This window comes from Pipistrellus kuhlii, unplaced genomic scaffold (genome assembly GCF_014108245.1).
Source record: "Pipistrellus kuhlii isolate mPipKuh1 unplaced genomic scaffold, mPipKuh1.p scaffold_m20_p_10, whole genome shotgun sequence".
In the NCBI taxonomy this organism is placed as follows: Eukaryota; Metazoa; Chordata; class Mammalia; order Chiroptera; family Vespertilionidae; genus Pipistrellus; species Pipistrellus kuhlii.
In genome coordinates this window covers 3,054,413-3,082,410 of record NW_023425405.1, presented here as the reverse complement: position 1 = coordinate 3,082,410, position 27,998 = coordinate 3,054,413, and the positions used below count along the sequence as shown (strand labels likewise).

At 45.7% G+C, this 27,998-nt stretch overlaps 1 protein-coding gene across 2 annotated transcripts in view; it reads right to left on the bottom strand.

Annotated features, from left to right (window-relative positions):
- Positions 1-26,972, bottom strand: part of CAV1 (caveolin 1) — a 40,875-nt gene extending 13,903 nt beyond the window's left edge. The window contains exons 1-2 of one of the 2 annotated variants that reach the window (XM_036424892.2): positions 26,817-26,972; positions 25,269-25,433 (exon numbers count right to left, since the gene is read on the bottom strand). In XM_036424892.2, the coding sequence (XP_036280785.1) occupies positions 25,269-25,433; positions 26,817-26,846 (195 nt within the window). In that variant the 5' untranslated portion in view covers positions 26,847-26,972. Of the gene's footprint in view, positions 1-25,268; positions 25,434-26,089; positions 26,115-26,816 lie in introns of those variants that run through there. The other variant, XM_036424900.2, reaches the window with a different exon arrangement.
- Positions 26,973-27,998: the final 1,026 nt, after the last annotated feature.

Below are 27,998 nucleotides of genomic sequence, written 5' to 3'. Positions count from 1 at the left end.
GCTGAGGGGACTGGGGGATTCCAGAAGCAGGTGTGTGGAGTACCGCCTTGCCATGCACCTGCTGCCCCAGCTGGGCTGAGGGGCCTGGGCACCACCATCTTGTGGCTATGAGTGCCACCATCTTTGAGAGTGTGGCAGTCAATTAGCATATCCCCTTCTTATTGGCTGTGGGTGCTGCTATCTTTTTGATGGCATGAAGGTCAATTAGCATATTCCCTCTTTATTAGATAAGATTGTACCCTTTCCTTATTCCATTCCTTTAGGGCCAGTGGTTCTGGAACATTCATATACTCAAGAATTTTCTGGAGAATATTTGTTAAAATGAAGATTCCTGGGGTTGTGTAATATGTTCTAAAGGAAGAGTCCAGTTATCTGTACCTTCACCCCCTCCCTCCCCTTTTGATTCAGGTGGTCTGGGGAGGATACTTTGAGAAACAAGAAAGTTGCCTCAGCTTTTATTCTCTGCTAGATGTGAACATCTGATGGACATAATACTAGATTTGTTACTGTGTTGCTTCCTACTTTTTTTTTTTTTTTAAAAAGATGTTTTTATTGATTTCAGAGAGAGAAAGGGAGAGATAGAAGCATCAATAGTGAAAGAGAATCATTGGCTGCCTCCTGCACCTCCCCCCCTTCCCCACTGGGATCAAGCCTGCAACCCAGGCATGTGCCATGATTGGGAATCAAACCAGGACTTCCTGGTTAATGGGTCGACATGCAACCACTGAAACACACAAGCCAGGGGCTCACTTGATACTTTTTTTTTTAATTTTTTTTATTTATTAAATTATTATCTGTGTACATATTTTAACATTGCCCCCCCCTACATACCCTCCCTCCCCAAAGTTTTGTGTCCATTGGTTGTACTTATATGCATGTATACAAGTCCTTCGGTTGATCTCTTATCTCCCGCAGATCTCCCTACTCTCCCCGCTGTAATTTTACAGTCCGCTTGTTGCTTTACTGTCTTTATATCTATCTTTTGGTTTGTCAGTGTGGAGTTTCCTCAAAAAACTGAAAATGGAACTCCCATTTGACCCAGTAATCCCACTCCTAGGAATATATCCCAAGAAACTAGAAACACCAATCAGAAAGGATATATGCACCCTTATGTTCATAGCAGCACAATCTACAATAGCTAGAATCTGGAAACAGCCTAGGTGCCCATCAGCAGATGATTGGATCACTTGATACTTTTGAAAAGTAATTATGTTGACCTGCTTGATAGCAGGAGGGCCGGGTTTGATCCCAGCTCTGCTGTGTTTTCATATGCTACTCCACCTCTTTCTTCTGCTTCTCATCTGTAAAATGCAGCTATAACAGTACCTACTTCATAGGGTTGTCCTGTGTATTACAGTCCTGTGTATTACATTACGTATACAAAATGTTTAGGGCAGTGCCTAGGGCAATGGTTAATGCTACAGCAGAAGCTTCTGGCCGATGCGCCTGGCTAGACCAGAAGTGGCAAAGTGTCAGAGATTTCAGGAACAGCGTCGGGAGGACAGAGGCGATCTTGTGGGAAAGGAGAACCTCTTGGCATTCCTGAAATGGTTTCGTGGAGGTGGCTGTTTATTTCTCATTCTGCCTTTAAGTGAGCGAGAAGGATTAGCTCATCTCTAGCAAGTGGGTCAGCCTCCCGGAGTTTATTACAAACAGGAGGCACAAGGAGACCAAATGTGCCCTGGGGTGGAGGATGGTCCAGCTGGCCGTGCACCTGGGCATGTCAGAAAGTGGCACCGGTCCTCTATTTGCTTTGGATGAATTCCTCTTTGCCTTATTTTTTCCTTTCCTTTTGTTTAAAGGTAACTACTAGGTTTCTCCATCATTTGTTCTTGGAAAGGAATACGAATTCCCCTAGGGTTTGTATTATACCTCAAAAATGTAAGTTAAAATTTCCTATTTTGATAGCAAAGATATACACTCCTAGGTTACATCTAGCTATGCATTGAATTGGGTCCCCCTCTGAAAAGTATGCTGCAGGCCGCATCCCAATCCTCAGCGCCCCAGAGTGGGCTAGGGTCTGGCAGGTGTAATTAGGATGAGGTCACACAGGTGTAGGGTGGTTCCCCCCACCCCCACACAATGTGGCTGGCATCCTGAGAGGAAGAAGGCAGTGTGAAGACACAGGGAGAAGGCCATGAAATTGGAGTCATTCTGCTGCAAGCGAGGGACATCCAAGATTGCCAGCAGGAGCTGGGAAGAGACGAGGAAAGAATTCCCCGACAGGATTCAGAGGGAGCGTGGCCTAGATTTTTGACCTTTCGCCTCTAGAACAGGGAGCCTGTCCACTTCTGTTGTTTTAAGGGACCGGTATGTGTTCCTTTCGAAGGTGATCCTGGGCAATGAATATGTGCTCATCCCTTTGCAATAGCTAAAAACCATCCTCAATGGCACGATGGTAGGAGGGTTCCTACTCCTGAGTAGGTGCCCACCTTTTCTATGGGGACCCTAGGCGGGAACCTAAAGCCGCATTTGGTGTACTTCAGATCAGCTGGCCATGGGCCTTCTTTAGGAGCCCAGAACCATCTCTCCTGTCCACACAGTCTCACATTCTTATTATCACAAAAAGCGGAGGTGCCCTGCTGGCGTGACTCAGTTGGTTGGGTGTCATCCTGTTCATGGAGGGGTTGCTGGTTCAATTCCTAGACAGGCAACATGCCTGGGTCGTGGGCTGGATCCCCAGTAGGGGGCGTGGAGGAGGCAGCTGATTGATGGTATGCTCTCACATCGATGTTTCTCTCTCCTCCCTTCCTCTCTCTCTCAAAATCTATAAATTATTCTTTAAGAGAGAGAGAGAGAGAGAGAGAGAGAGAGAGAGAGGAGAGAGAGAGAGAGAGAGGGAAGCAGATGGCTCAGTACAAAGCAGGCCGCATACCTTTTGATCCTCTTTTTAATCTTCAGCCTTCTGGTGTCAATTTGGTGGCACTTGTTGATGTTGAGTGTCACCAAACAACTGACATGGAACTGTGAACGGTGCAAAAAATAGGCCACACAAACGCCAGTGATAGCACCATTGAACTTGAGCAGGGCGGAGGGGTCCCTTGGGGAGCACTTATGTTGCTCTCCTTGAGGAAAAATAACTACAGCCCTTCAAAGTCCTTCCCAAATGGAAAAGTCTTGTTTTTTTTTTTTCCACCCATTTAAAGTGTTTTTTAATATATTCCCAGTTGTGCAACCATTGCCACAACTAATTTTAGAACATTTCAACACCCCCAAAAGAAACTCTATACACATTCCCAGTCACTCCCAGTTAGCCCCACGCCCCCTCCCTGCAGCCCTAGGCAGCTGCATTGTTTAATGCACGGAAATCTTACTTTATCCAAACATACAATCAAAAGGCTTCATCGGAGGCCTCACAAGCTCACAAAATTCTGTGTTTACACTCGGGAGTTTGTTATTCTTTAAACTTCTGGGTGTGTCATGGGGCAAATACAAACGATTACCGCAATAAAGAATATAAAAGCTCTTTTCATTCTATCAAAGATACAAGAAATGGACTCCCTCCCCTCCCCCCCATTTTCAGGCTACCAATTGGTCCGCATAGACATTTGAATGGAGCTCCTTAAACACTTTTCATTTCTTTTCAGTTTCTACAGTTCACTTCCTGAGGACAGAGGTTGTTTCCTCCCATTCAGTTAAGTCCAAGCAGGGTTACCAGTAGCTTTGGTCTCACGTCACTACTGGAATATTGTTCCCTTCAGTGTATTGAGTCTGTTTATTAAACAGAGAGAGAATGAGTGGCATAAATCTCTGCAGGTTTGAACACTGCTTTGCAAGTGAGGAAAAGGATCTACACCGAGGTTCTTGTAAGGTCTGAGCAAAGACAATCACTGCCCACAGCCTCTGCCACAAGTTTCCTCCTCTGAGCTCCACTGGCCTTTCGTCATCAGAGTGAGGGTGGGGTGCTGTCCTGTGTGCTGTAGCATTCCTGTCCTCCATGCACTGGAAGCCAGTGGAACTCCCTACGTTTTCTCCAGGTTTTGCCCAATGTTCCCTAGGAGGGAATGGGAAGTAATTATCCCAGACTGAAAAACTCTGACCTAGAAAATGAGACTATGATGTAATGAGACAGGACCTGAAGTGTAGAAATATTTATAGCCTAAAATGCTTGTTTGTTTATTGCAGAAATTTGTTGCTTTTATTATGTGGCCTTGTAAATTCATTCATTCAGTATTTATGAAGCACCTATTTTTAGAGGATGGAATGGTAAAGTGAAAAAGTAGAGCCAGGACAAGGGTGATGAACGGCTACATGTCACTGGGAAGAGGGCAGTGCCAGCCACAGGGAGACAGCCTCTGGGGCTGCAGCTCACCCAGGAATTCCCCGCTGCACTCCCTTACTTTTAAGGTCATAGAGAAAGTCACTTTCTTGCACCTTCCAAGTCACTGGCCTCTTGAATTTAGACTGGAATCTTGAATAATTTCTCCTGGGACAATGGCTCCAAGAACTCTCCTTGCTTCAGGCCCTTCCCACTTGCTGTTGGTTTTACAAGGATCACTCCTTCCATCATGTTTCACTTGTCTGGGATGTTTGTATTGTCTTAACCTAAACGTTCTTTTTCCAAGATTACTTTCTAGTCCCTACCCTTTTTCTCACCTGAACTTTTTTTTTTTTTTTTTTTTTTTTCATCTAGTCTATCACACACATATTGATGTGATGTGGTGTGGTGTGTGTCTCGTTTCCAAGAGCACAAGCCTGATAAAATCTTTAGAAAAGAAAGCTCTGAATGTTCATATCTAGCTGAAGGGTAAGTAATTGCATGCATTGATTGCATTCATTTATTTTAACCCAGTCACAGCAATTTTGGTAAAAGAGTGGACAAAAGATGACTGATTAAGTTGAAGACAGATCAATTCAGTTTTTGCTTATCATGAAATGTGGATTCAAATGTAAAGGTTTTGACATAGCTTTGCTTAGGGAGCTGATGTTTAGGTGGTCTGGAATTCAGACAACTTTATGTTTACAGAATCATACAGCTGGGGTGCCAAGTGATGGGATTAAAATTATACAGGATCCTCAATGCTAAACTTTAGATAAGTCAGAGAAAAACAAACTCTTTACAGCTGGGTAATAGGAAAATCTGCTCAAAGTAATGGTGTTTCTGCCCTGGAGTGCTGAGTCACTTGATCCTATTGCTCACAGATGGCTGTTAAAAGAACTTCAGCCCCGGCTGATGTGGCTCAATTGGTTCCAGCATCAGGTTTGATTCCAGGTCAGGGTTCGACCCGGGCACAAAGGGGAGGCAACCAATTGGTGTTTCCCTCTTACATCAATGTTTCTCTCTCTCTCTCTCTCTCTCTCTCTCTCTCTCTCTCTCTCTCTCTCTCTCTCTCTCTCTCCTCCTTTCTCTCTAAAAATCAATAAACATATTCTCCTGTGAGGACTTAAAAAAATAAAAAAGAACTTCAGAAACGTGGCCCCATGAATTAGGTGAATTTGACAACTGTCAGCATTTAGAAAGTCTGAGCATTTTCTGTCTAGCTAGACCTTTTTAAGACCATCGCTTTAAAGAAAATTGCAAGTAATTATGCACACCTCTGTTAAGTGAACTAAGAATGTCTGGTTACCAAAAACATTACTGACAGCTTGTAACCAATTTCGATACTGATTTTCTTCCCATTTAGAGTTAAGGGAAGGCCACAGAGTTCTGAGCCCAGATGAGAAGAGGACAAGAACCCCAGCCCTTGCCCTTCTTCAGTAGCAGATGCTCCTCTGTGATATAGTTGCAGTCAGCATGCATTGGTAGCTCAGTATTTCAAAGACAAGTTCATTAAGCCCAACAGCCTGAACATGGAGATTGAGAATGACAACTGGGAAAGTCTAAGAAGGTCTTTTTCAGCCCTCCATTCTGTTATGAACACACATCAATCAGAACCAAAGATTTTAGAAATGAAAGTGACCTAGAGATCTTTAGGTTCAAGGTCTTCATTGCTCTAGATGCCTAGATGCGGAAACTGCTGTCTGGAGGATACAGTGACTCCTCCAAGGCCCAAAGCCACCTTCAGGAGCAGTGTCTTAGAAACTCCCTCTGGGGCTTCGTTTACCCATCGGCTCTGACGAGTGACGGGCACCAGTAAAGCACTTCTCAGTGACTTGGGGTCTCCTCCCTGGGCTGGACCCTGGAGACACGTGCTTGTGCCGGGTCCAGGGAAACTTCCTGTGGCCCCTGGAAGCACAGGAGCGCTGACGCACCATTAGGAAAAACACCAGTGCATGTTGTGTGCTCCATTCTTAGGATGCTTGAGCCCTGGGCTGAGGTAGGAAAGGGCACAGAGATGACATTCTGACACTCTAGCCACCTGATCTTCCTCTTTGGGGACAGAAAGAATGAGAAAAGAGAAAAACAACAGGACTACATTATATAAGGGACATGAGTTTACCTCCCATACAACAGAGTTCCAGAAAGTATTTTTTTTTTTTTTTTTTTTTGGAATGGGAATTTGAATGACAAATATAATATTCCAATAAAAATGCTTAGTCCCCTAAACGAGAAGTAATAATTTCCTCACTGTGTCCATTATGGTTCTGAAAGTCTTATCATGGCACATAGTTTTATTTGTTCTGGGAGTCAAAAACAGACTCCATTCTGGCTGTACATTAGCCTCATCTGGGAAGCTTTCAAAACAGAAAAGAAAAAGAAAAAGAAAAAGAAAAGAAAGAATACATAGGCATGAGCCTCACCATAGGTCAATAAATCAGAATTTCTAGGGAGACAGCATATACAGCACTCTATATAAACATTGCCCAGAGGATCTGCAGCCAGAGTACAGAACCACTGGTCTCAAGTCACAAATCAGCCACATCGGCAGAAACCGCACTCTCTCGTGAGTTTAAGCCACAATAGGGTTTACACAGGCTGCAAGGCTGTGTGCATGTGAGCGTGTGGGCGGGGCGGGCACGCCGGCCATAAAGACAATGTTTCATGCTGACCTTTTGGTACACACAACGCAGTGTTCTGCTCTCAGATGTTTACCACTTGCATTCTCAACCACAGCTGCGTTGCCACATAATCCCTCTTTGCCCCAAACACACTAGGTATCTTGAGGGAATAGAGGAAAATGTTCATACCTGGGCCTGTGTTAATTACGAGGCTGTGAGTGTTGGTATACACCAAACTGTAACTGTGGAGGTGGGGTTTGAGAAGGAGGTGGTTACACAGACAAGGAAGGAATTTTAATCCCAACTATTAGAAAAGAACCTCCTGTGGCCCAGTCCTTACCTGGAATCTCTTTTCCCTTGTAAATTAACACTTTAAAAAAGGGTACATCCCTTCCTCCTTTTTCTTTGTCTGAATGGTGATTGTGTCTGAGCTGTATTTTTCTTGTAAGTCTCATAATAACCTGGCAATAACCATGAGCAGTTGTCACTCCATGCTCCCTTCCAACTCTCCTAACAAATCATTCAAACAGACAATCCTGCCCCAGCCCCAGCTAAGGGTTTCTCTCCATCTCTTATCTCCTTCCTCTTGGTCTTTCCAGCATCTCTACATCCATCATAAGATCAAATTAAGAACCCATTTTAATGTCGAACCAGTAGCAAATACTAGTAGAGAATCTTGTATATGACATTTCTTTGGATCCCAATTGTCCTTTTGATTCCATTCATTAAGGCTTCCTTTAAAATATCATTAACTTCTTTAGGTGTTTCATGGTCAAGAACAATCAATAGACTTAGTTCGGGTTCCCTGTTGCCCAAGGGGAATGAAGTGTGGTGGATTCACTTAAGGATGAATTTTAAATAGTGATTTTCATCTCGGAGCTCTTGGTGTCTTGGAAAATGTGGGGTTATTACTAGGGCCTTCCTTGTCCATTATGCTCACGAAACATCTTGATTTTCCATATCACAAGCTCCTACAGAAATGACCACCCTCTTCTCACGCTAGTATTTTTTTATTTTTCATGTATTTACCTATTTGCTTCCTACTTAATATCTCTATGTTTTACTTCTGCTCATAAAACATTATCTTACTTTGTATTAGTCTTTATCTTATTTTTATGGGCTATTTGTAATTTGTCAAAATCACTTGGATTTTTTTTTATCACAGACACTAACAAGGTCATTGTAAGTGGTGTCATTTGTAAGTTGAGAGTCCTCTTAACCTGTTCATTCCTGTCCCTGATAAAACAGTAAATGTGCAAAAACTGTGGTCCCGGCTATATCTCAGATAAGAGTCACACTTGGAATTCACATTGCATGTCACCACCTCTTTTGATGGCTACTTCCGATTCCTACCTATTCTTAACTGAATCCTAATCCTGATTTCCTATACTTAGCTTGTTGATACGTAAACTATTTGGGGTCAAATGGACAAGATTTACTTTTATACGTATTCCAATACATCTATCTCCTTTCATAGGAGGTGAGAGAAAGAAAGACATCTGCAAAAGGAGCTATCGGTCCCTTCACTTGGCACAAACATCAATAGTGAAATGAATAACGTCTGACCCCTTTTAGAGGCACTTAAGCATTTTCACCTTTTTTTTTTTTTTTCCTGTATTAGAAATCTGACATCTATGTGAGACCACCTCTGAGGTACAAAGAAACTTCTATGTTGTTGGAGTAGTGGGTTAATGGTCGCCACCTTCCAGCTAGTAAAAGCTCAGAGATCTGTGTACTTAACTTCTAGAAGTAGTAAAGCCAAAATAGAAGGAAGAGACTCAGGGTGTCAAGACTGCTGTCTCCTTCAGGCTGGGAGGATTTTAGCTTTTCCTTCAGGGATGTCTCTTGACTTAGACATTCCTCTGATGTTTGCCATTGTCTGGGGGCAACATGTCAGGGGTCAACAAGAAGTCTTTTTATGTCTCTCTTGGCAGGGAGTTCTCATGTGGCCCGAGAACCAACTCTCAGCCTTAACTCCTCTGGCCCCAGGGGCAATGCCAAGCAGCCGAATGGCATCTCTTGGAATCCTGGGAATTTGCCTGCCTGGCCCTGTGATACTTAGAGAATTAGCCTTGTGCTCCAGGCCCTGGGATACCAATGAATACATGTATTCTCCTAAAAATGGAGACTAAAAACCTTAATAAATATATACACATATTAGAATACCTTTCCTCTTTACATTAGTAAATAGAGCAAATGCTTTTGGATTTCTTTATTAATTGGATATACTTTTTCTTCTAAGATTTTAAATGTGGCTTTTGTAGAGAAAATGGGTAAAGGGAAGACATTCAATAATGGATCCCACTGTCTTTTTGCTTAGAGGGGACCTTCAGTTCCTTAAATAAGAGTTCCAGATTACTTCCAGCAGATTCAGTGGGGTATCCTGCCTGAAACCAATCATTGTCTCACTAATACACATGTGTCAAACACAAGGCCCGAGGGCCAAATCCGTCCCGCCAGGCCTTGCAATGTGGCCCGCACCGCGCTGTCATCACTGCACTCCGCTGCGTTTCCATCACAATGACAGTTTATGACTGTTCAGTAAACCATTCGGCCCGCGATTTAGGCTGGATTTTAGATTTTGGCCCCTTCTCTGATTGAGTTCGACACCCCTACACTAATAGAAAGAGGCTGGTCAACCTTGAAGCTCTGAAAGGTCAGAGCCAACCACACCCTATCTAATTGAGACAATGGTAACTGAGGCAACTTCCCCATCTTGTAATCATGTAAATCCTTACTGATATGATAATCCGCTTATTACCTGCCTAAGGGCTATGGGTGTTTCCCAAAGCTGCTTAAGGGTACTGGGTGTTTCCCAAAGCTGCTTAAGGGTAATGGGTGTATCCCATAGCAGCCTCAATAAAAGGGATAGCAAGGCCAGAGCCTTAGAGAGTCTTCCCACTAGAGGTTGACTCAGGCCTGCCCCCTTCCACCCCCCCACCCCCGTTTGTCCCAAATTAACTCTTTTCTAGTCTCTTCTCTTCATTTTAGTGTGTGGCCTCCTGCAGAAACCGGACCCTGAGTGGGCCCTAATCACGTGGGTCATGTTAAGGGTTCCCACAGTATCCATTTTCTAAGGGCAGACAGTGCAGGGTCCTGGGGTGGGCACCAGGAAGCTTTGAGGAACTTAGACCTGAAGTAGGAAAATAGGAATGGGGAGAGGCATGGGGTAAGAGAAGAGAATACTTAGAAGGCTTTGATACATGCCAAAATAGAAATAAAAGCTTATGTGGTGGAAACCAAGAGAAGAGCAGTTCTGATGAGGGCTGTCAGGGAAGGCTGACAGAGGCCCGGAAATCTGAGCTGAGCCTTGGGCGTGGCTATGGGTCTGCCAGGCAGGCTCCTTCCATATCCCCTGCTCTCTAAATATAGGCTGTTCCCCCATAACGTACCCATACACTTTGAATAATTATAAAGGCAAGTGTTTATTAAAATACATCTCATTTTCAAAATTGAGCCATCAGCTGTTAAAATGTGTATATATTTTTGGGGAAACTCTGTGTTTGTTGAATGGCCTTTCTAGAAAGCCCATGCTCTGGGAATGAGTCTCATTCCACCTTTGTAACTAGAGGAGGCCGAGGCACTTACCCACAATAGTTTAGTAAAGAATGTCTCTCCCTACTAAAAAGCCTGGTGCTCAGAAACAAGCCAGGAAGAGAGATCGGTTGGCCTAACCAAAATAACTGGTGATGAAATCCAATGGATGCAATTCCATTTTCTTGACATATTGCGGTATGCCATTTCCAGCTTTTATTATTACTGTCAGTAATATAGAAAAGGTGGCCCTAGCTGGTTTGGCTCAATGGATAGAGCATTGGCCTAAGGAAGGGCTCTGGGTTCCGTTCGGTCAAAGGCACATGCCTGGGGGCATGCAGGAGGCAGCTGATCAATGATTCTCTCTCATCATTGACGTTTCTATCTCTCTCCTCTCTCCTTTCCTCTCTGAAATCAATAAAATAATAATAAAAAGGCAAATAGTGAGACATGATTCACAGGACATTTTAACTGTACTGAGAGATTCACTTAGCAGTGTAAAATGCACTCTTAAGTCTCTCCCTTACATCTGGCATTTGTTTTTGAGAACAAATAGGTAACAACTAGGGAGGAAGTCTAAGAGAAACCACTTTCAGAACTAAATACACATTTCTCCCACGAGAACAAAACTAAGGTTTTTCTCAATTGTTCCCTGTTTTCACAACATATTACGATAATGGCACAGATACCTGTGGAAATCCAACAGGCAAACTGAGAAGCTGTTCTTTCCCAGTGCCTGTCAGGACCTGCTTCATTCTCTGGCGCCTCCCCCCTCTCACGCAGGATCAGCTGCGTCCCAGGTGCTGGCCACCCTGGCAATGGGGGTGCTTCAAAAAGCTCAGGCGATCCGGACTCTGCCAGGTGGCTCAGTTGGTTGGAGCAATGCCCCTTACACCAAAAAAGGCTGTGGTTCGATTCCCGTGAGGGCCCATACCTAGGCTGCAGGTTCTATCCCATTCTGAGAACGTACGGGAAGCAACCAGTTGAAGTTTCTCTCTTACATTGATGTTTCTCTCTCTCTCTCTCTCTCTCTCTCTCTCTCTCTCTCTCTCTCTCTCTCTCTCTCAAAATCAATAAACAAACAAATATATCCTCTGTGAGGACTGAAAAGAAAAAAAAAGTAAAATAAGTTGAAACCGGTTTGGCTCAGTGGATAGAGCGTTGGCCTATGGACTGAAAGGTCCCAGGTTTGATTCTGGTCAAGGGCATGTACATTGGTTGCAGGCACTCCCTGGTAGTTTCTAGCTCTCTCTCTCCCTCTCCCTTCCTCTCTGTAAAAAAAAAAAAAAAAAAAAAAAAAAAAAAAAAAAAAATCAATAAAAATACATATTTTTCAAAAGTAAAATAAAAGACTCAGGCAATTCAACCCAAGCTAGGATTGTAGCTTGTCTGGTTATGAGAGTGTGCTCCACTTCTAATCACTGAGACCACACTCCACTCTGGACCCACTTTTGGACTTAGGAAATTGACCTTTGCTGCCTTGTTGGGAATTCACCCAGCATCTGCATTCCTTGAGGCTTGGGGTTTTGCCTTTGTCTTTACCTTGGCCCTTTACTCCTTCCCCAACCCACTGCCGGGATCCAGTCTGGCCTTGGAAGTGCAGGCCTGTCACACCCAGATGACTTCTGGATTTCCCCTTGCTAACTGTGATCAGAGCAAGGGACACTAGCAAGGGCCAGATTTTTTTCCACCGCAAGGAAACCGTCATTTTTCTCGCTCCCTGGCCAAGGCTCTGTAGCACAGTGCTTAGGCCCTGGAGGGCGTGTCGTCTGGATTCAAACTCTGCCTCAGAGTTTGACTCTGCCACCTACTCCCTGCGTAATCCTGTGCAGATGGCTAAGCCTGCGTTTCCTTATCTGCAAAAGGGAGAGGCCTGGACAATAACCATAGCAGCCTCCTCCGAGGACCACCGGAGAGGCAAGGCAGCTGGCCCACAGGAGAGCTGGAGGCAGCCCTCCCCTGCCTCACTCCCCCTGCACAGTTAGCACCACGGGGTCTGCGCCCTGCACTGACGTTAGGCCTTTTCATTAGTAGCGGCTCCCGCTCATCAGGTCCCTCCTAGTGCATGGCCTGCGAGGAGACAAATGCCTCGATGGCTCACAGAGGCCCTGTGGATCTGGCCCTTGCTAGTGTCCCTTGCTCTGACCACACTGACTTGCTCTGATCACACTGAACATGCCAAGTGTCCTCAGGTCTCAGGGCTTTTTTCTCCTGCTGTTCCCTCTGCTGGACCAAGCCAGGGACCCGTTTACTGCCTCTCTGCCTGCTGAGCATGTGTTTCGTCTTTGGAGGCCGTTGAAAATCCTCTGCTTTCTGCCTGCCCCTTAGTTACATGGCCTCACTTGGATGTGTTTACATGTGTGCTTCCCAGATAAATGCTAAACCCCTTGGGGGTAGGAGCAGTGAGTTAATGCTCAGCCAGTGCCTGCGCCTGCGCCTGCGCCTGCTCACACCCTCCCATGGCAGCACCATGCAAAGCAGTGGGTGGGGACCCTGAGGTTTGCATGTGAAATGTCCCGTCCCGCATGGAGTCCGTGGCAGGACAGGGAGAAGGGGCTTGTGGGTTTCTCTTTATGTTTGCTTCTTTTCCTCCCAATAGCTTCCTTGTTTCCTGACTTGGGTCCGGAAATCAGCATATTTTCCAGTCAGTCATTGTCAATGAGAAAACCTAATTGTGTTCGATACCCACACGTGCATGAGATGACCCAGTGCAATCTCTAGATGCAATTTGCCTTTTTACACAGAATCTCTCAATGTCCGTTCGTATCGTAATGTCGTTGCTGGGCTCAGGAAAGGCTTACACATTGAATGCACCTTTCACAGATGTTACTGTTAAATTCCTACTCTGAGGTTAAGCACACCGATGCACCATCAGAATGCCTGCCTCTTAATGACCTGAGCAGCTCACAGTGGCTAAGGGGAAGCGTAGTTGTGTTTTTAGGAATATGCACTTCCTCTGCTTTGACATAATGGCCAATGAGAGACATCTTCGCAAGTGTCGATGAAGAAAACAAGATGTGTTTCCTATCTGAGCCATCAGCATGTTCCCGTGAGAGGCAGGAAGTATGTATTCTGTGCAGGTGTCAATCTGTTCCACCAGCTAATTCCCCGGGTACTTGCACAGTACATGGGTCGTGCAGATTTCCTTTAAGACAAAATTAAAAAACATTTCCTCCACCCTAAACAATGGTTCGTAAGGCAAGCATGCCATTTTTTGTTTGTTTGTTTCCTGAACTAACTGAAAAAGAGTTTAAACTATTTTAAACATTTTAACCTTTGATTGAGTAGGTGACAAAGTATGTGATGGAAGGATGTCAGTTTAATTAAACCTGTGTTTCAAAGAAAGAAGCTAAGGGGTCAGGTTAGATTGCGGGGAGGAGCTCCTCCTCCGAGTTCTAGTGCAGCTTGAAGGCCGCGATGAAGGACAGGGGAGAAGTAACACTGGAGAGTGGAGAGGAAAGAAAACATGTCTGGAAAGTGGACATTCTGCTCATTCAGCTAAAAAATAGTGTACTAGTATGTATGGGGCTTCCAGTGCATTCCAGGAGTAGGAGTCAGAGGCAAGTCATTGCCAATTCATTTGTGACCATCTAGTTTTTCTTCCAAACTTGGGCACTCTGGGCATGAATGGGGACACTATTACTAGTTAGTTACTCAGGGCTGGCCAGCAGTAACTGGTTTATGTGGGACAACCTAGGAGATATGAACACCCCCCTCCTATGTCACCACGAGGCTCTGGGCTTGCAGTTGGCTGTAAGCCCGAGTGGCCTCAAGGGATGGAGGACCACTGAGCATGGTTGGTTTGGGAAGCCTCTATGGTGTTTCAAAACTCTCCGGTTTAAATGGGCCTGACTCCCAAGTATTTTCCTAGCAAGAAAAACATCTGGAGCTGTACAGGGTGACTCATCTGTTATCTTTGGGTGAAACCATCTAAGGTGTGTATCTTTAAGACAATCTTGGGTACAATGACTTCTAAACCTGAGCTCACAAATGTAATCATGAGTGAGCTTTGAAAAACAAAGACTCTTAGGCCCCATCCCTAGAAGTGCTAATTTAGTAGATCTGTAACGGGCCACGGCGTCAGTATTTTTAAAAATTCCTTTGGTTTGCCAGCTGTTCAGCCAAATTTGGATTTGTAAAGACGCGATGATGTTTTAAAAAGGCTGAAATGTCAAACTTTCAATAAGAAGGTTAGAAACTGAGCACCAATGTGGGAAGAGAGAATTTTAGAGAATCGGGATATGGTCCATAATTTAATTGCACTTTTTATAGGGCCCAAACAGGGGCAGATTGTATGAAAAATATGCCTCCTATTTTGCCCAAGCCTTGTTTACCGACTCAGGAACAACTGGAGGCATTAGAGGTGAGGTGCTTTTGAACTAAACCCTGAAGGTTCTAAGGTTTTTAACAGACAGCAGAATTTGGTAGAAGAATTTCAGCAAAAGTTTTCAAAGGAAACTGCATGAAGGGAGGCAAGCAGCTAGCCATAAACTCAGGGTGGTGCTTCTATCTGCCTCATTCCTTTCTGTAGGACATGACACATATAGTAGGTGTATAATACCCATTTATTGAAAGGTGACATTTTTAGGGGGACACTATTATATTATATGAGAATGACTCTCATTCTTTTTCTTTCTTTTTTTTATAGTTGGGGAAATTGAAGCATACAAACATAAAATAGCTTGCCCAAAATATTTCTAGGACTGATGCTTACTATATCCAAACAAGTACACTCCCTGTTTATAAACCAGACCCTTTGGGATGACTGAAGAAGAGAAATCTATTGCCCTAACCTCCTTCCCCCTTCCTTCCATGGTGTGCAGTAGTACACTATTGAGACTCTAAGCTTTCTACCTGGAAGAGGCCACAAAAGCATTAGGCCCTTATATTGAAACCAGCTGACCTGATGACTTTATGCATGCATTTTCCTGACGGTTAGAGAAAAAGAATTTTGTGCCTGTATATTTAAGAATGATCACACTCAAGTTTTGTTTTGTTTTTTTAATTGCAAAAATATATTTTCTTATTCTGGCATAATACTCTTTCCACTCTGTCAGGGTGCCTTTGAGTGCCTCTGTGTTAGGGATATTTCTAGAAGCCTAGAATTTATTTTTTTTAGAAACTTCTTTAACAAAACAAAACAAAAAAACATAGCATGCAAATTTTTTCTTCAGGAGCTCTGTGTGCATTAAAGAAGATAATATACTATACTGTTATATATTAGTATAGACAATAATGAAGATAATATACTATCATAGTATAGAAAGGTTCAGAGTATGGAAGCGTGTGTTTCTTGGCATAAACCATCTTTGAATGAAAACGGCAGTTCTGCCCTTTCCCCACTGCAAACCCAGCCAGCTGAGTCACGAAAAGGCCCAGAACCCCACAGGTGCGCACAGCCCAGGCCTCCCAGGGCCCAGTTCTCTCTGACATTTCATCACAGAGAACTTATGTTGAAACTAGGGCAAACTCAAAAGCCGTTTCACTTGAAATATGCAAGTGTCTGCTGTTTCCACGGTCTTGAGTGGGCAGGCTGCACCCTGGGTTTTCCAGATGCTGCTTTCTATTGCAGCCATTCTTACTTTAAGCCCACTTATGTATGTGTGTATGTATATATGTATGTATTTATGTATGCATTTACTTATTTATGTTAATCCTCTCCTGTATGTATGTATGTATGCATTTACTTATTTATGTTAATCCTCTCCTGAGGATATTTTTCCCACTGATTTTTAGAGAGAGAGTGGAAGGGAGGGAGGGAGAGGAAGAGAGACACATTGATTGGTTGCCTCCTACCTCCACTCACACTGGGGTGAAGGATGGAACCTGCAACCCAAGCATACGTCCTTGCCTATGAGTCCAACTCAGGACAGAAGTTCTAATCACTAAACAACACTGGCCAGGGCTAAGCCCCTTTAAAATGTACCTGACACTGTTATTAATTGGGAGAATTACGCACAACATGAACTTTTTTACAATTCAAGGGTATTTGGTGTATCTTATCCTAGCTAATAAAGAGGGAATATGAAAATTGACCATCATGCCATAACAAAAATGGCTGGGTTCCCAGCAGAGGCGGGGATCCCGTAATACAAGATGGCTGCACCCACAGAGGAAGCAGAGGCGGGGATCCCATAACGAGCCTTAATGAGCAATCAGCAGGGACCTGAGGCTGCACCCCCTGCCTGGTGGGGCTTGACAGGGGACCTCAAGCCATGCCTGTCTGAGGCCAAACACATCTACCCAGTGGGGTTTAACGGGGGTAGGGCCGGCCAGGTGGGCCAGCAGAGTCTGGGTCTTGCATAATTTTGAGACACACCCGGGTGGGCAGGGACTTGACTCTGGTTCCTGTGACACGTCCCAGACTCTGACAGGAGGAAGATTTTCATATACATTTTATTAATTTTCTTTCATCTCTGACACTCCTATTATAGAGAAAGGGCAAAAGGTAATATTAAAATATTTCCTCTAATTCCCCCTTTTTTAAAAAAATATATTTTATTGATTTTTCACAGAGAAGAAGAGAGAGGGATAGAGAGTTAGAAACATAGGTGAGAAATAAACATCGATCAACTGCCTCTTGCACACCTCCTATTGGAAATGTGCCCGCAACCAAGGTACATGCCCTTGACCGGAATCCAACCTGGGACCTTTCAGTCTGCGGGCTAACGCTCTATCCACTGAGCCAAACCGGTTTCAGCTCTAATTCCCTTTTAATGTGCACACATTTTTGTGCACTGGGTCACTAGTATTAAATAATATGACATTCTATCCAGTTAGAACAAAAGTCTTCTTTTTTGTTTTCTTTCTTTTTACCACAATGAGGAGGTAGAGAACATAAAAAAGACTTTCCATAAGCATTTAAAATGTTTATCACTGTTGGCTGAACTTGAAAGTGTTTCAGATTTTTATGAATGAATAGTATCTTCCCATTTTATTATAGTTCTTTACTCAATGATGTGAGGATAATTTCCCAACAAAGATGACTATAATGCTCTTTTATAAGCTGGGGACTCTGAATCCCATGCAAGATCTCATGTGTGGCAGAATATCCATCACTGTCTCCCAAACAAACACACAAACAGTCCCAACAGAAGATAATATTACCAACTAAAGACTTAGTGCATGAAATTCATGCACAAGGGAGGGAGGAGTCCCTCAGCCTGGCCTACACCCTCCCTAATCCGGATCCCCTTGGAAGATGTCCGACTTTGCCTCTTGCAATCCAGGACTACTGGCTCCTAACCACTTGCCTGCCTGATCACCCCTAACCACCTCTACCTACCTGCCTGATTGTCCTTAATGCTCCACTACCAGCATGATCGCCCCTAACTGATCCCCTGCTGCCCTGATTGCCCCTAACTACCTCTGCCTCACCCTGCACCCAGGCTTCCCTACCTCTGGCTGGCCTCAGGCACTCAGGACCCGGGCCAGCTTCGCCCATGCTGGCCACAGCTGCAGGGGACCTTGGATGGGTGACTTCACCCAGGCTTCAGCTATATGTGCCCAGGACAGCAAGGTGGGTGGCTTGTCCCTCTCCCAAACCGCAGGTGCAGAGACACAGCCGCTGGCACCCAGGACCACTTGTCCCTCTCCCAAGCACAGTCTGGCTGGTCCCCATTCCTCTCTCCCAAGTGTTGAGTGTCTGAGCAGTTACAGTATGATGGTGTGACAACCATTTGCATATTAGGTCTTTAGTACATAGGATGTGCTGAGTTCTTTGAGATAATTTGATCTTTTAAATCTTATGCTTTGATTATAGCTATATCGAATAAACTTAAAAATTACTTTTATATTGATATTAATCAGCAATCACCCTAGAATGATTTCAGGTTGAAAGAGATCACAGGGGCTGTTATTTTGAAACCAAAACAGTTCTGATTACCATGTGCATGCCTTTTGCTGACTACTACAAAAATTTCATGTATATTTAAGAATCATTACATTCAAGCTTTGGAAAAGAAAATTACAAATGCATATTTGTATTTTCCAACAAAGATCTCCTCTCAGATGTCTTGATTTGTCTCAGAACTAACATCAGAATTATCTCAACTAATTTCTCTCCTCATGACAACAGTCCAGGAGAATCACATAATCTTGTCTTTCTTTCCTTGTGATAGATTTCAAAATATCTTTTTAGACAGTAACCATGTGAAAACATGGATAACATTTTAAACTTCTTTAGCCCTTAAATTCCTGTCAATATTAAAAAAGAGGAAGTGGAAGTTAGCCTTATATAACCACTCTGTTCCCTTCTAATTCTAAAATTCAGTCATTTTGTGCTTATAATATTTTATTCCCAATGCTACCACATACTGTTCTCCCCATTTTGTGCAATTATAGTGTAACTGTTCTCTGCTCATCAGGACTAGCTATGTTTTATTACATCCTGTGCCCTAACCAGTTATCTTCCAAAATGCCTACCTTCAGCATGCCATGCTTATGCTTGAAGTGCTCCTGAACACACTGCTGACCTGTTAAGAGTCAAAACTTAATCATGTGACTCTGCCACCTGGCCATGATGAGTCTGTTCATCTTATGATCGACCACTCTGTCACTAAATTCTATTCTAATAAAAAAATGGGCTATCGGGCATTGCAGGTTCATGACCTTGGAGAGACATTCTCACTCCCATGCTTTGCTCATTTAGAATGGCCCCCTTTGTCTCTCTCAGATATTTGCATTCCATTTGTCCCGTATGACTCAACTCAGACTGCATCTCCTTCATGCTTTTCTTCATTAACCTTTCTCTGATGCATCCTCCTTCTCTTTCCGTAATACCTCTCCATAGTAGGGCTTCCTTAACACTCAATACCACTCACTTAAAACAAACTTTATTGAGGAATGATTAACAAATATAATTGTATATATTTATTTTATTTTTAAAATATATTTTATTGATTTTGTACAGAGAGGAAGGGAGAGATATAGAGAGTTAGAAACACCGATGAGAGAGAGTCATCTATCAGCTGCCTCTTGCACACCCCCTACTGGGGATATGCCTGCAACCAAGGTACATGCCCTTGACTGGAATTGAACCCGGGACCCTTCAGTCCCCAAGCCGATGCTCTATCCATTGAGCCAAACCGGTTTCGGCTATAATTGTATATATTTAAAGTATACAATATGATCATTTGACATACATCTACATTGTAGAATAATTATCAAAATCAAGATAATTAATACCATTCATTTTTTAAAAGCCTTATTATGCAATAGTCATTATTACTTACTTTTGACTTATATACTAGAGACCCAATGCACAGCTGGGGTCTGGCCAGCCCAGCCCCAATCAGGGTAGATCAGGGTTGGGCCAGCCAGGATGAGAGGTTGCAGGTGGTTGGCTGGATGGCCCCACTCCAAAATGGTATGTGTGGGGATTGGGGGTGAAGCCAGCTGGGGGGGGGGGGGGGGGGGACCTGTAGAAGGTTGGTCAACCAGCCCCACCTCTGCTCCAGCAGGTTTGCAGGCCAAAGTAGATGTCATAGCAACTGGTCATTAGGGCATTCTGGTTGCTGGCTTTTTATATATAGACTAGAGGCCTGATGCACGAAGATTCATGCAAGAACGGGCCTTCCACCGAAACCGGTTTGGCTCAGTGGTAGAGCATCAGTCTGTGGACTGAAAGGTCCTAGGTTCGATTCCGATTAAAGGCATATACATTGGTTGTGGGCACATCCCCGGTAAGGGGTGTGCAAGAGGCAGCTGGTCGATGTTTCTCTCTCATCGACATTTCTAGCTCTCTATCCCTCTCTCCTCCTCTCTGTAAAAAGAATCAATAAAATATATATTAAAAAAAAAAAAAAAAAAAAAGAATGGGCTTTCCTTCCCCTGGCTGCTGGCACTGCCTTCACTCCAGTTGGAACCGCCGTTTTGCTCTGGCCTGGAGCCGCCTTCCTGCCTTCCCATGCTGCCCAGAGGCCAGAACAGCTGGGGCAGTGAAGAATGCCTACGTTACCATGGCAGCAATGCAAGCATCCCGCCCTGCCCCCGGCCGCTTAGCACCTGTGTATGCAAATTAACCTGCCATTTTTTGTTGGGCTAATTTGCATGCTCACTCCTGATTGATTGGTGGGCAAATGTATAGTCAATTTACATCTTATTCTTTTATTAGTGTAGATATTTGGTCTATTTCCAAAATGATGATGAGAGAGCTTACTATAGTAACTGCATAAAACAGCATGCCAGCTGGAAATGAAAGTGAAAATTAAAATCCATATACGGGAGAGAATAAATAACATGGGTCATTAAAAACTTAAAATGTAGCTGAGACCGGTTTGGCTCAATGGATAGAGCATCGGCTTGGGGACTGAAGGGACCCGGGTTCGATTCCGGTCAAGGGCATGTACCTTGGTTGCGGGCATATCCCCAGTAGGGGGTATGCAAGAGGCAGCTGATCGATGACTCTCTCTCATCAGTGTTTCTAACTCTCTATCTCTCTCCCTTCCTCTCTGTACAAAATCAATAAAATATATTTTTAAAAAAACTTAAAATGTAGTTATATGTTTCCTGGCAGTCAAACCAAAAAGAACCCATTAGTTACCTTGTGGCAGTGACTTACTGTTGTGATATTGTATGTGTGTATTTTTTTAAGCTTTTCGTCTATATATATCTTGTCTCATAATTCTAATCTTTGTGATTTCTAGAAATTATTTTAGGAATTACCCTTTGTAGTATGTGTTTAGTTCAGCATATAAGACTCAAATAAGTGAATTAATTGATGGCTATTGTGATATTAGAATTATAACATTGAAGCCATTTTATTTATTTAGAAATTCCAAATATGTACATAATAAATACCTGGATAGAAATTGGAACATAAAAAAAAAGACATAAAAATCTTGGAAGGAGAAGGGTCTGAAGTTGTGATCACTTTAATTAGAGGAAATTTTAAGTATCATTCATAGCCCACTCTTTTTAGATAAATATAATACAGGTATCTCATATATAGAGCAGCAAACCTTTAGTAATATAAGAAACAAATTCAGTGGAACTAAATAGTATAGACTAATTTATGCCATTAAAACCAGTGGAATAGGTGGTAAAACACCTTGAAATAACAAATCATGACACAGCCAGTTCTGAGTTTTCTTTCCCTTCCTACATGGCTGTTTTATAGGATGTAGAAGATACTGTAGAACAAGCATGTCAAACTCAAAGACCAATACAGGCCAAATAAACAAGGTTTAAGTTTATGTGGGCGGCAAAAAAACAAAAGCTTCAATTTTCATAGAAACGCAGGTTTATTTTGATAGAGACATGCTGAATACAAAGGGCTGAAATAAGTGAGTAATCCTAATATATAAAAGGCCAGGGGCTGTCATGACTGAAACCACCGGATGGACGATCTAATAGCAGGCTGCATGAGGCGACAAAGCTGGCAGGGGGGTTAGTGAAGGATGACCAAATGACTAAACAGCAGGCTGTGTGGGGCAACCAGACTGGAAGGGGGGGCAGTTGGAGGCGACCAGGCTGGTGGGGGGCAGTTGGGGGTGACAGGGCCAGCAGAGGTGCAGTTGGGGGTGATCAGGCCTGTGGGGGAGAAGGGAGTAGTAAGGGGTGACTAGACTGGTGGGGGGTAGTTGGGGAGGCCAGGCTGGCACAGGGGGTTAGTTGGGGGCAACTAGGCTGGCACAGTGGGGCAGTCATAGACATCCCAGATTGTGAGAGGGATGTCTCAATCCCCAGGCCTAAACCAGCAGTCGAGCATCCCTCAAGGGGTCCCAGATTGTAGAGGGTGCAGTCTAGGCTGAGGGGACCACCCTTCCCATGCATGGATTTCATGCTCTGAGCCTCTAGCCATTAACATAAAATAATAGAAGATTTTAATAAAAATTAATATTTTTTCTTGAACATTAACTTACCAGACACTAAATAACTGCACAAATTAATAAGTGTGACACAAATAAACCTATTTTTTCTTGTTCTCCAAAAGTGAAATATTTCCTGTTATGCACACCAAACAAGTCAGTCTAAGACTAATGTCATGGCAATCAGCTGCTAAAATGGTGCGCCCGTGCGTAAGGTGCGTAAGGGAAATGTATGCAACACAATTATAGTAATCAGTCATTAGCGAGCGTGGTACAATATCCTATCACAAGCTATTGTAAAAATTAAGTTACGAAATTTTTATTAAAATGTTTCTTACATACCATTACATTGGTTGGGCCACCAAAATATTCCTGTGGGCTGCACATGGCCCGCGGGCCATGAGTTTGACATGCTTGCTGTAGATCACACTATGCTATTCCTCTCACTGTGCATCAGGGTTGAATGTCTTCTACATCCAGAGTTATTATTCTAACCTTGGGATAGGAACCTTCTGTAAAGTGCAGGGAACACTCCAGGCTGGTGCTGTCCAAATGCTCTACATCTATGCTGTCCCATATGGTAGCCCCTAGTCTCATGTGCTGGGAACTCTTTGTAGCTGGAGTGACTGAGGGACTGATTTTTTTTTTAAATATATTTTATTGATTTTTTTTGCCCCCCTCCCTCCCTCCCAAACATACCCTCCCTCTCCAGAGTTTTATGTCCATTGGTTGTACTTATATGCATGTATACAAGTCCTTCGGTTGATCTATTATCTCCCCCAGATCTCTGAGGGACTGAATTTTAAGTTTTATTTTATGTAAAGGACTTAAACTTAAATTCCAAGTGGCTAAGCGGCTACAGAATTGGACAGGGCTGTTTTACCGAGCTGCTTGCCTCTAGAACAGAACTTTCCTTACCTGGTTTAGTACCTTTAATAACAGATTCAATTGATCGCTGTGCATTATCATGTGAAGTTTTAACAGGGAGGCTTTGGATGTCTTTATTATTTTAAGAAATCTATGCCATCAAAATAAAACTTAGGGAAATTCATTGTTTATTGTCATGGTAACATGAGGAGGATCACCCCTGCTTCTGTCATTAGGTTGATGCTTGGACTCAAAGAAAAGGACTAGGAGTCTGTATAAGATGTAAGCCCCCTCCTCCGCCTTCGGGCACATGGCTCTCTTAAGGCCTCTCTCCCTCTCTCTCTGCAGGGCATTCTGAAGTCCTAAGAGAGGCATCTGAGTAAGCGAGCCTCCCGAATTCTTCTCCAGGCAGATTTCTTCCTGCCTGTCTTGCTTTGCTCCCAGTTCTATGAGCAAGTGGGTGGGGTTTGCTTTCTCCAAGCCAGCAGGCGCTTGCTCTAACTCTCCCTTTTAATTTCTCTAACGCGAGGATCCCCTCACTTGCTCTCGGAAACGCTATTTTGTAAACTGCTATTTCCTCTAAGCCAGTTATGCCCTTTTTCCATCTGCATTGAAGCCTCTTTTCCCAGAGGGCTCTTCTTTCCCAACTTAGTCATGCTAAGTGTAGAGAGCCACATCCACACTCCTGGCCTCTCTGACTCATCCGAGAGGTCTGCCCCGCTAGCACTGTGGTGGAACAACACGCAGGCTCCGGGGAGCCAGCCCTTCCTGGCTTCTGCCTCTTTTCCTGGCGTCTCTCCTTCATGCCCAAAGCTATGGGGTGAGGGTGGGGGGGTGGGGGCAAAAAAACAAAAAAATGCCCTTACCCCTTTTAAGGTAAAGCTTTTAGTAAATAGTTTATAGCAATTGCCGTTTTCAGTTTATAAGCTGCTTTGGTGATTGCTGCTACCTTTAAATATTCCATGATCTGGCTAGCAGAAAAGCCTGCCAAGGCTCCCAATTTCCTTTTCCTCTCCACCAGCAAGCCGAGAGTCCACTCGGACAGCCACGCTTTCCTTCTGGTTACAGGTGAAGCTGTTCCCCTCTTTGAACTCTATTATTCGTGAGTGTGAACAGTCTCAGCTCTAGCTTCTCCCATCGGTGGACGGGAGGCCCAGTGGGGGAGGCAGTGGACTGCTCCGGGAGAGTACAGACCTGGGTCTCCGCACCCTGCCTCCCAGGCCAGGGCTTTCCGTGGCCCTCCTGGTCCCTCCAAGAAAGCCCTCCGCCAAGGACGGCTCACGCCCATGGTTTCACAACCCAGATGGGTTCAGAGAATACATTCCTCTGACTTGATTTGCTAAAAGGGTCAGAGTTAAATAACATCATGAAATAAAATAAAAAAAACTGACCCCCAAATCAGATATAAGTTTGGCCAATCACCTGTTCCATTAACCTATTATTCAATCTTACCTAGTACATCCTGAAAGTATAAAAAGGAATGGCCCTTCAGCTCAGCGAAAGCTGACGCAGGTGGTCACTTGAGAGGCAACTTTCCACATCCAACTGGACCTTTCTCCGGGAGAAACCCAGAGCTGTGCATATTTTTGACTTGGTAGTTTTGTTCAGCTGTGCACATGTTTTGTTTTGTTTTCCCAGTTAAAATACCCTTCCTATATGGACCTATATGAGTATGTGTGCATATATATTTGCATAATCTGTCTTTAGATGCAAGCACTTCTACCCACTTTATTGTGTGGAAGAACATCACTCCAGTTCCTTGCTTTCAGCTGAGGGGAACGTGCCCACTCCGCAGCCCAGCGTTCACCTTTGGCACAAGACCTCAGAAATGACCTTCTTGCGTCAATCATTCGTGCAGTGGGCACCATCCTTCACCAGACTTCCAGCCTGGGAATGGACAGGGTGACCTGTAGCGTCACCATCTCACCCTTTCCGGGAGTGGGGTCTGGCTATGACCAGGAGCTTCATTTGCCGGAAGAGTGCCGTTATGTGAACGCCTACAAAACTCCAGTTAGCTAAATCCCACCTGCACTGCACAGCAGGATGGGAGAGGGGACATCAAGCCCAGAAAACGGGGTGTGCGCGCTCCCCGTAACTTTAGAAGAGAATGCACAGGCTGCTGCCAGAGAGAGCTGTGGGCCCTGACAGCATCCCCTCCAGGGCCAGACCCCCCCTTACCTTGACCACGTGGTCGTTGAGGTGCTTGGGGTCGCGGTTCACCAGGTCGATCTCCTTGGTGTGCACGTCGTACACCTGCCGCTCGCTCCCGTCGTCGGCCATGGCCTTGTTGTTGGGCTTGTAGATGTTGCCTTGCTCCCGGGAGGGGACGGTGTAGAGGTGTCCCTGCAGAGGCGGGCGGCCGCGGGAGAGAGGGGGGGGAGCACCAGTGGTTGGAAGAAATTCTCCGAAAGATAAGCAGGCGATCAGCAGTCAGCCTGGCCGCAAAGCCAGCCTTCGGCTCCAAACCGAACCAGCGGCTCCCGCAGCAGGAGGCGCAGGCCGCTTAGGCGCCGCCCGCGCTTTTAGAGGCTCGGGGCGCGGACACCACACCCTCAGCACCCGGAGCGCCAGCCCGAGCCTCCCGCCGCCGCCAGGGGTCAGGGCACCCCGCCGCCCGCCCGCCCGCCCCGCCCCGCCCCAGCGGGGTACCCGCCCAGAGCCGGGCGGCGACGGCACCGGCCCCCACTTCTCTGCGGCCCCCCTTTTCACACCCAGTGCTTCACCTGCTCCACTCTCTCATCCCGCCCCACTCCCCGCCTATCCCCCCCCCCCCCCCCACAATTCCAGTTTCATCCTGGAGATTCAACTTGAACCCCGACTCATGGAATGTCCCCGTTCCATTGGTCCCAGCGGCGTTTCCCGGGCACCTGCCCCGTCCGCCACCTTCCTTCTGCCCTTTGCTATCCCCCCATATTCCCCCCACCCCCCACCCCAGCTCCGCACGCCCCATCCTCAGGGCGGAGCCGGGTCGGACCCCTAACCTCCCTAGAACCTCGCACCTGCTCCCCGACTCCAACCCACCCTGGGCGCTGCGGCGCCTGCGTTTGGGAAAGCGGAGTCCCCCCACCCGGGCTGGAGGGTGGCCGGGGTGGTGGCCGGGGTGGCGGCGGGGGTGGCGGCCGGGGTGGCGGCGGGGGTGGTGGCCCGGGCCGCGGTGGTTGCGGGGAGGGAGGCAGGTCCCGCTGCAAACACCCAGCCCGGCGCCGGGCGCGGGAGAGCCCTCCAGGCGGCGGAGAGCTTCGCCAAGTGGGGCCGGGCGCCCGCGGGGAGTCCCCTGGGCGGGAGGGCGGTGACCAGCTCCTCCCGGCGCCCCCGCTCCCGCCGCCCGGCAGGCCGGGGCGCGCCGCGGGGGTCCCCCATCAGGTGGCACCTGGACCCGCGGAGAAACTCGTCCTCCGACCCGACCTCAAACCCCGACCACCTTCTCCGCACCCCTCCGGCTCAGGGCCCGGGACCTCCCAGGAGGGAAACGTGAACTATTCCTCCTCCTCCACCTCCCCGCCCCGGCCCATTCCTCAGCCGCTGGCGGAGGGCTCTCCAAAGAGGAGAGGGCTCTCCAGAGTGAAGAGGCTTCTCCAAGGTGGAGAGGAGGTTCTCCAAAGTGAAGAGCGGCTTCTCCAAGGTGGAGAGGAGGTTCTCCAAAGCCGGGAGAGCGCCGGCGATGGAGAGGCGATAGCAGAGGCGGGCACAGCCCGGCCGGCGCGGCGCGCACACCCCCCAGCCTACCTCGGAGTCCACGTATTTGCCCCCAGACATGCTGGCCCCTGGCTGGTGGAGGCTCTTGAGGTTTCCCCGGGCTGTGATTTGAGGGAACAGAGGAAGAGAGATCTTGTATTGTAGGGGGGCGGGGATGGAGCTGCCGGGAGGGGCGGCGGGGCTGGGAGGGAGCCTCCTGGCCGGCCGCCCGGGGTTTGTTCCGCTCGGGGCTGGGCAGGACCTGCGCCGCCGGGTCCAGGCACATCCCCGGTTCCCTGCGGAGGGCGGGGGCCCCCGGGGGCCGGGAAGGCTTCACCCGCGCTGGGCAGGCGGCTGGGGCAGATATTTTAAACCTGGGGCAACATCTTCCCAGCGGGGAACCGCTGAGAGGCGCCCCGAGGAGGGCGGATGTTTTCCCGGTGCATCATCCCAGCAGCGGTGGGGAGTGGAGTTCCCGCACGCCTGCAAGATAGATGCCCAGTGAGGGAGCCAGAGCTGCAGAAAGAATTCTGCCCTTTATAAGCAGTTCTTCTCATCGCCCGTGTTCCGTCGTTGCCTAAGACACTACCATCTCCTTGTTTCTTACAGAGGAAGGGATTTTTTTTTTTTTTTTTTTTTTTTTTTTTTTTTTTTTTTTTTTTTTTTTTTTTTAATGGCTGGGAGCCCTAAGGTGCAGCTCACATCTAAACACAGGCAGGAATCTGTGAGTGCGTGGGGGTGTGCTTTAGTGTCTGGTCTGCATCTACTAGCAGTTGCTGTGGATGGGAACTTGGGAGAAACAGGCATGCAGAATAAGTGAACGTTTCCTAATCGCTTCTGGAATGGCCTCCAAATAATGTGAAATAAGGAATGAAACAGTAACCTTTTCTATAAAAGTATTATAAATATGTCCTGTAACAAACGGAAATTTATGCCAACAGGTTATGCCACGGTTGTACAATATTTGAAATGGGTAGTAACTAAAATGTGTTAGCTGTTCCTGAATTGGGGGCTTCTCTCTTTACCTTATTATACGATATATTAAAAAAATAAAAGTAAAAAACAACTTTTGGAAGATCTTTAATATTCTAATGATGATTAGAATATTAATCAGCACAAGATGGATTAAACAATGATCAGTCACTTTTACTTTAGGAAATTTACTATCCAAGAATGGAAAGAATTTTTTTTAAGCCTAAGTTTCCACATGCAATCAAAAGTCAAATTATGACT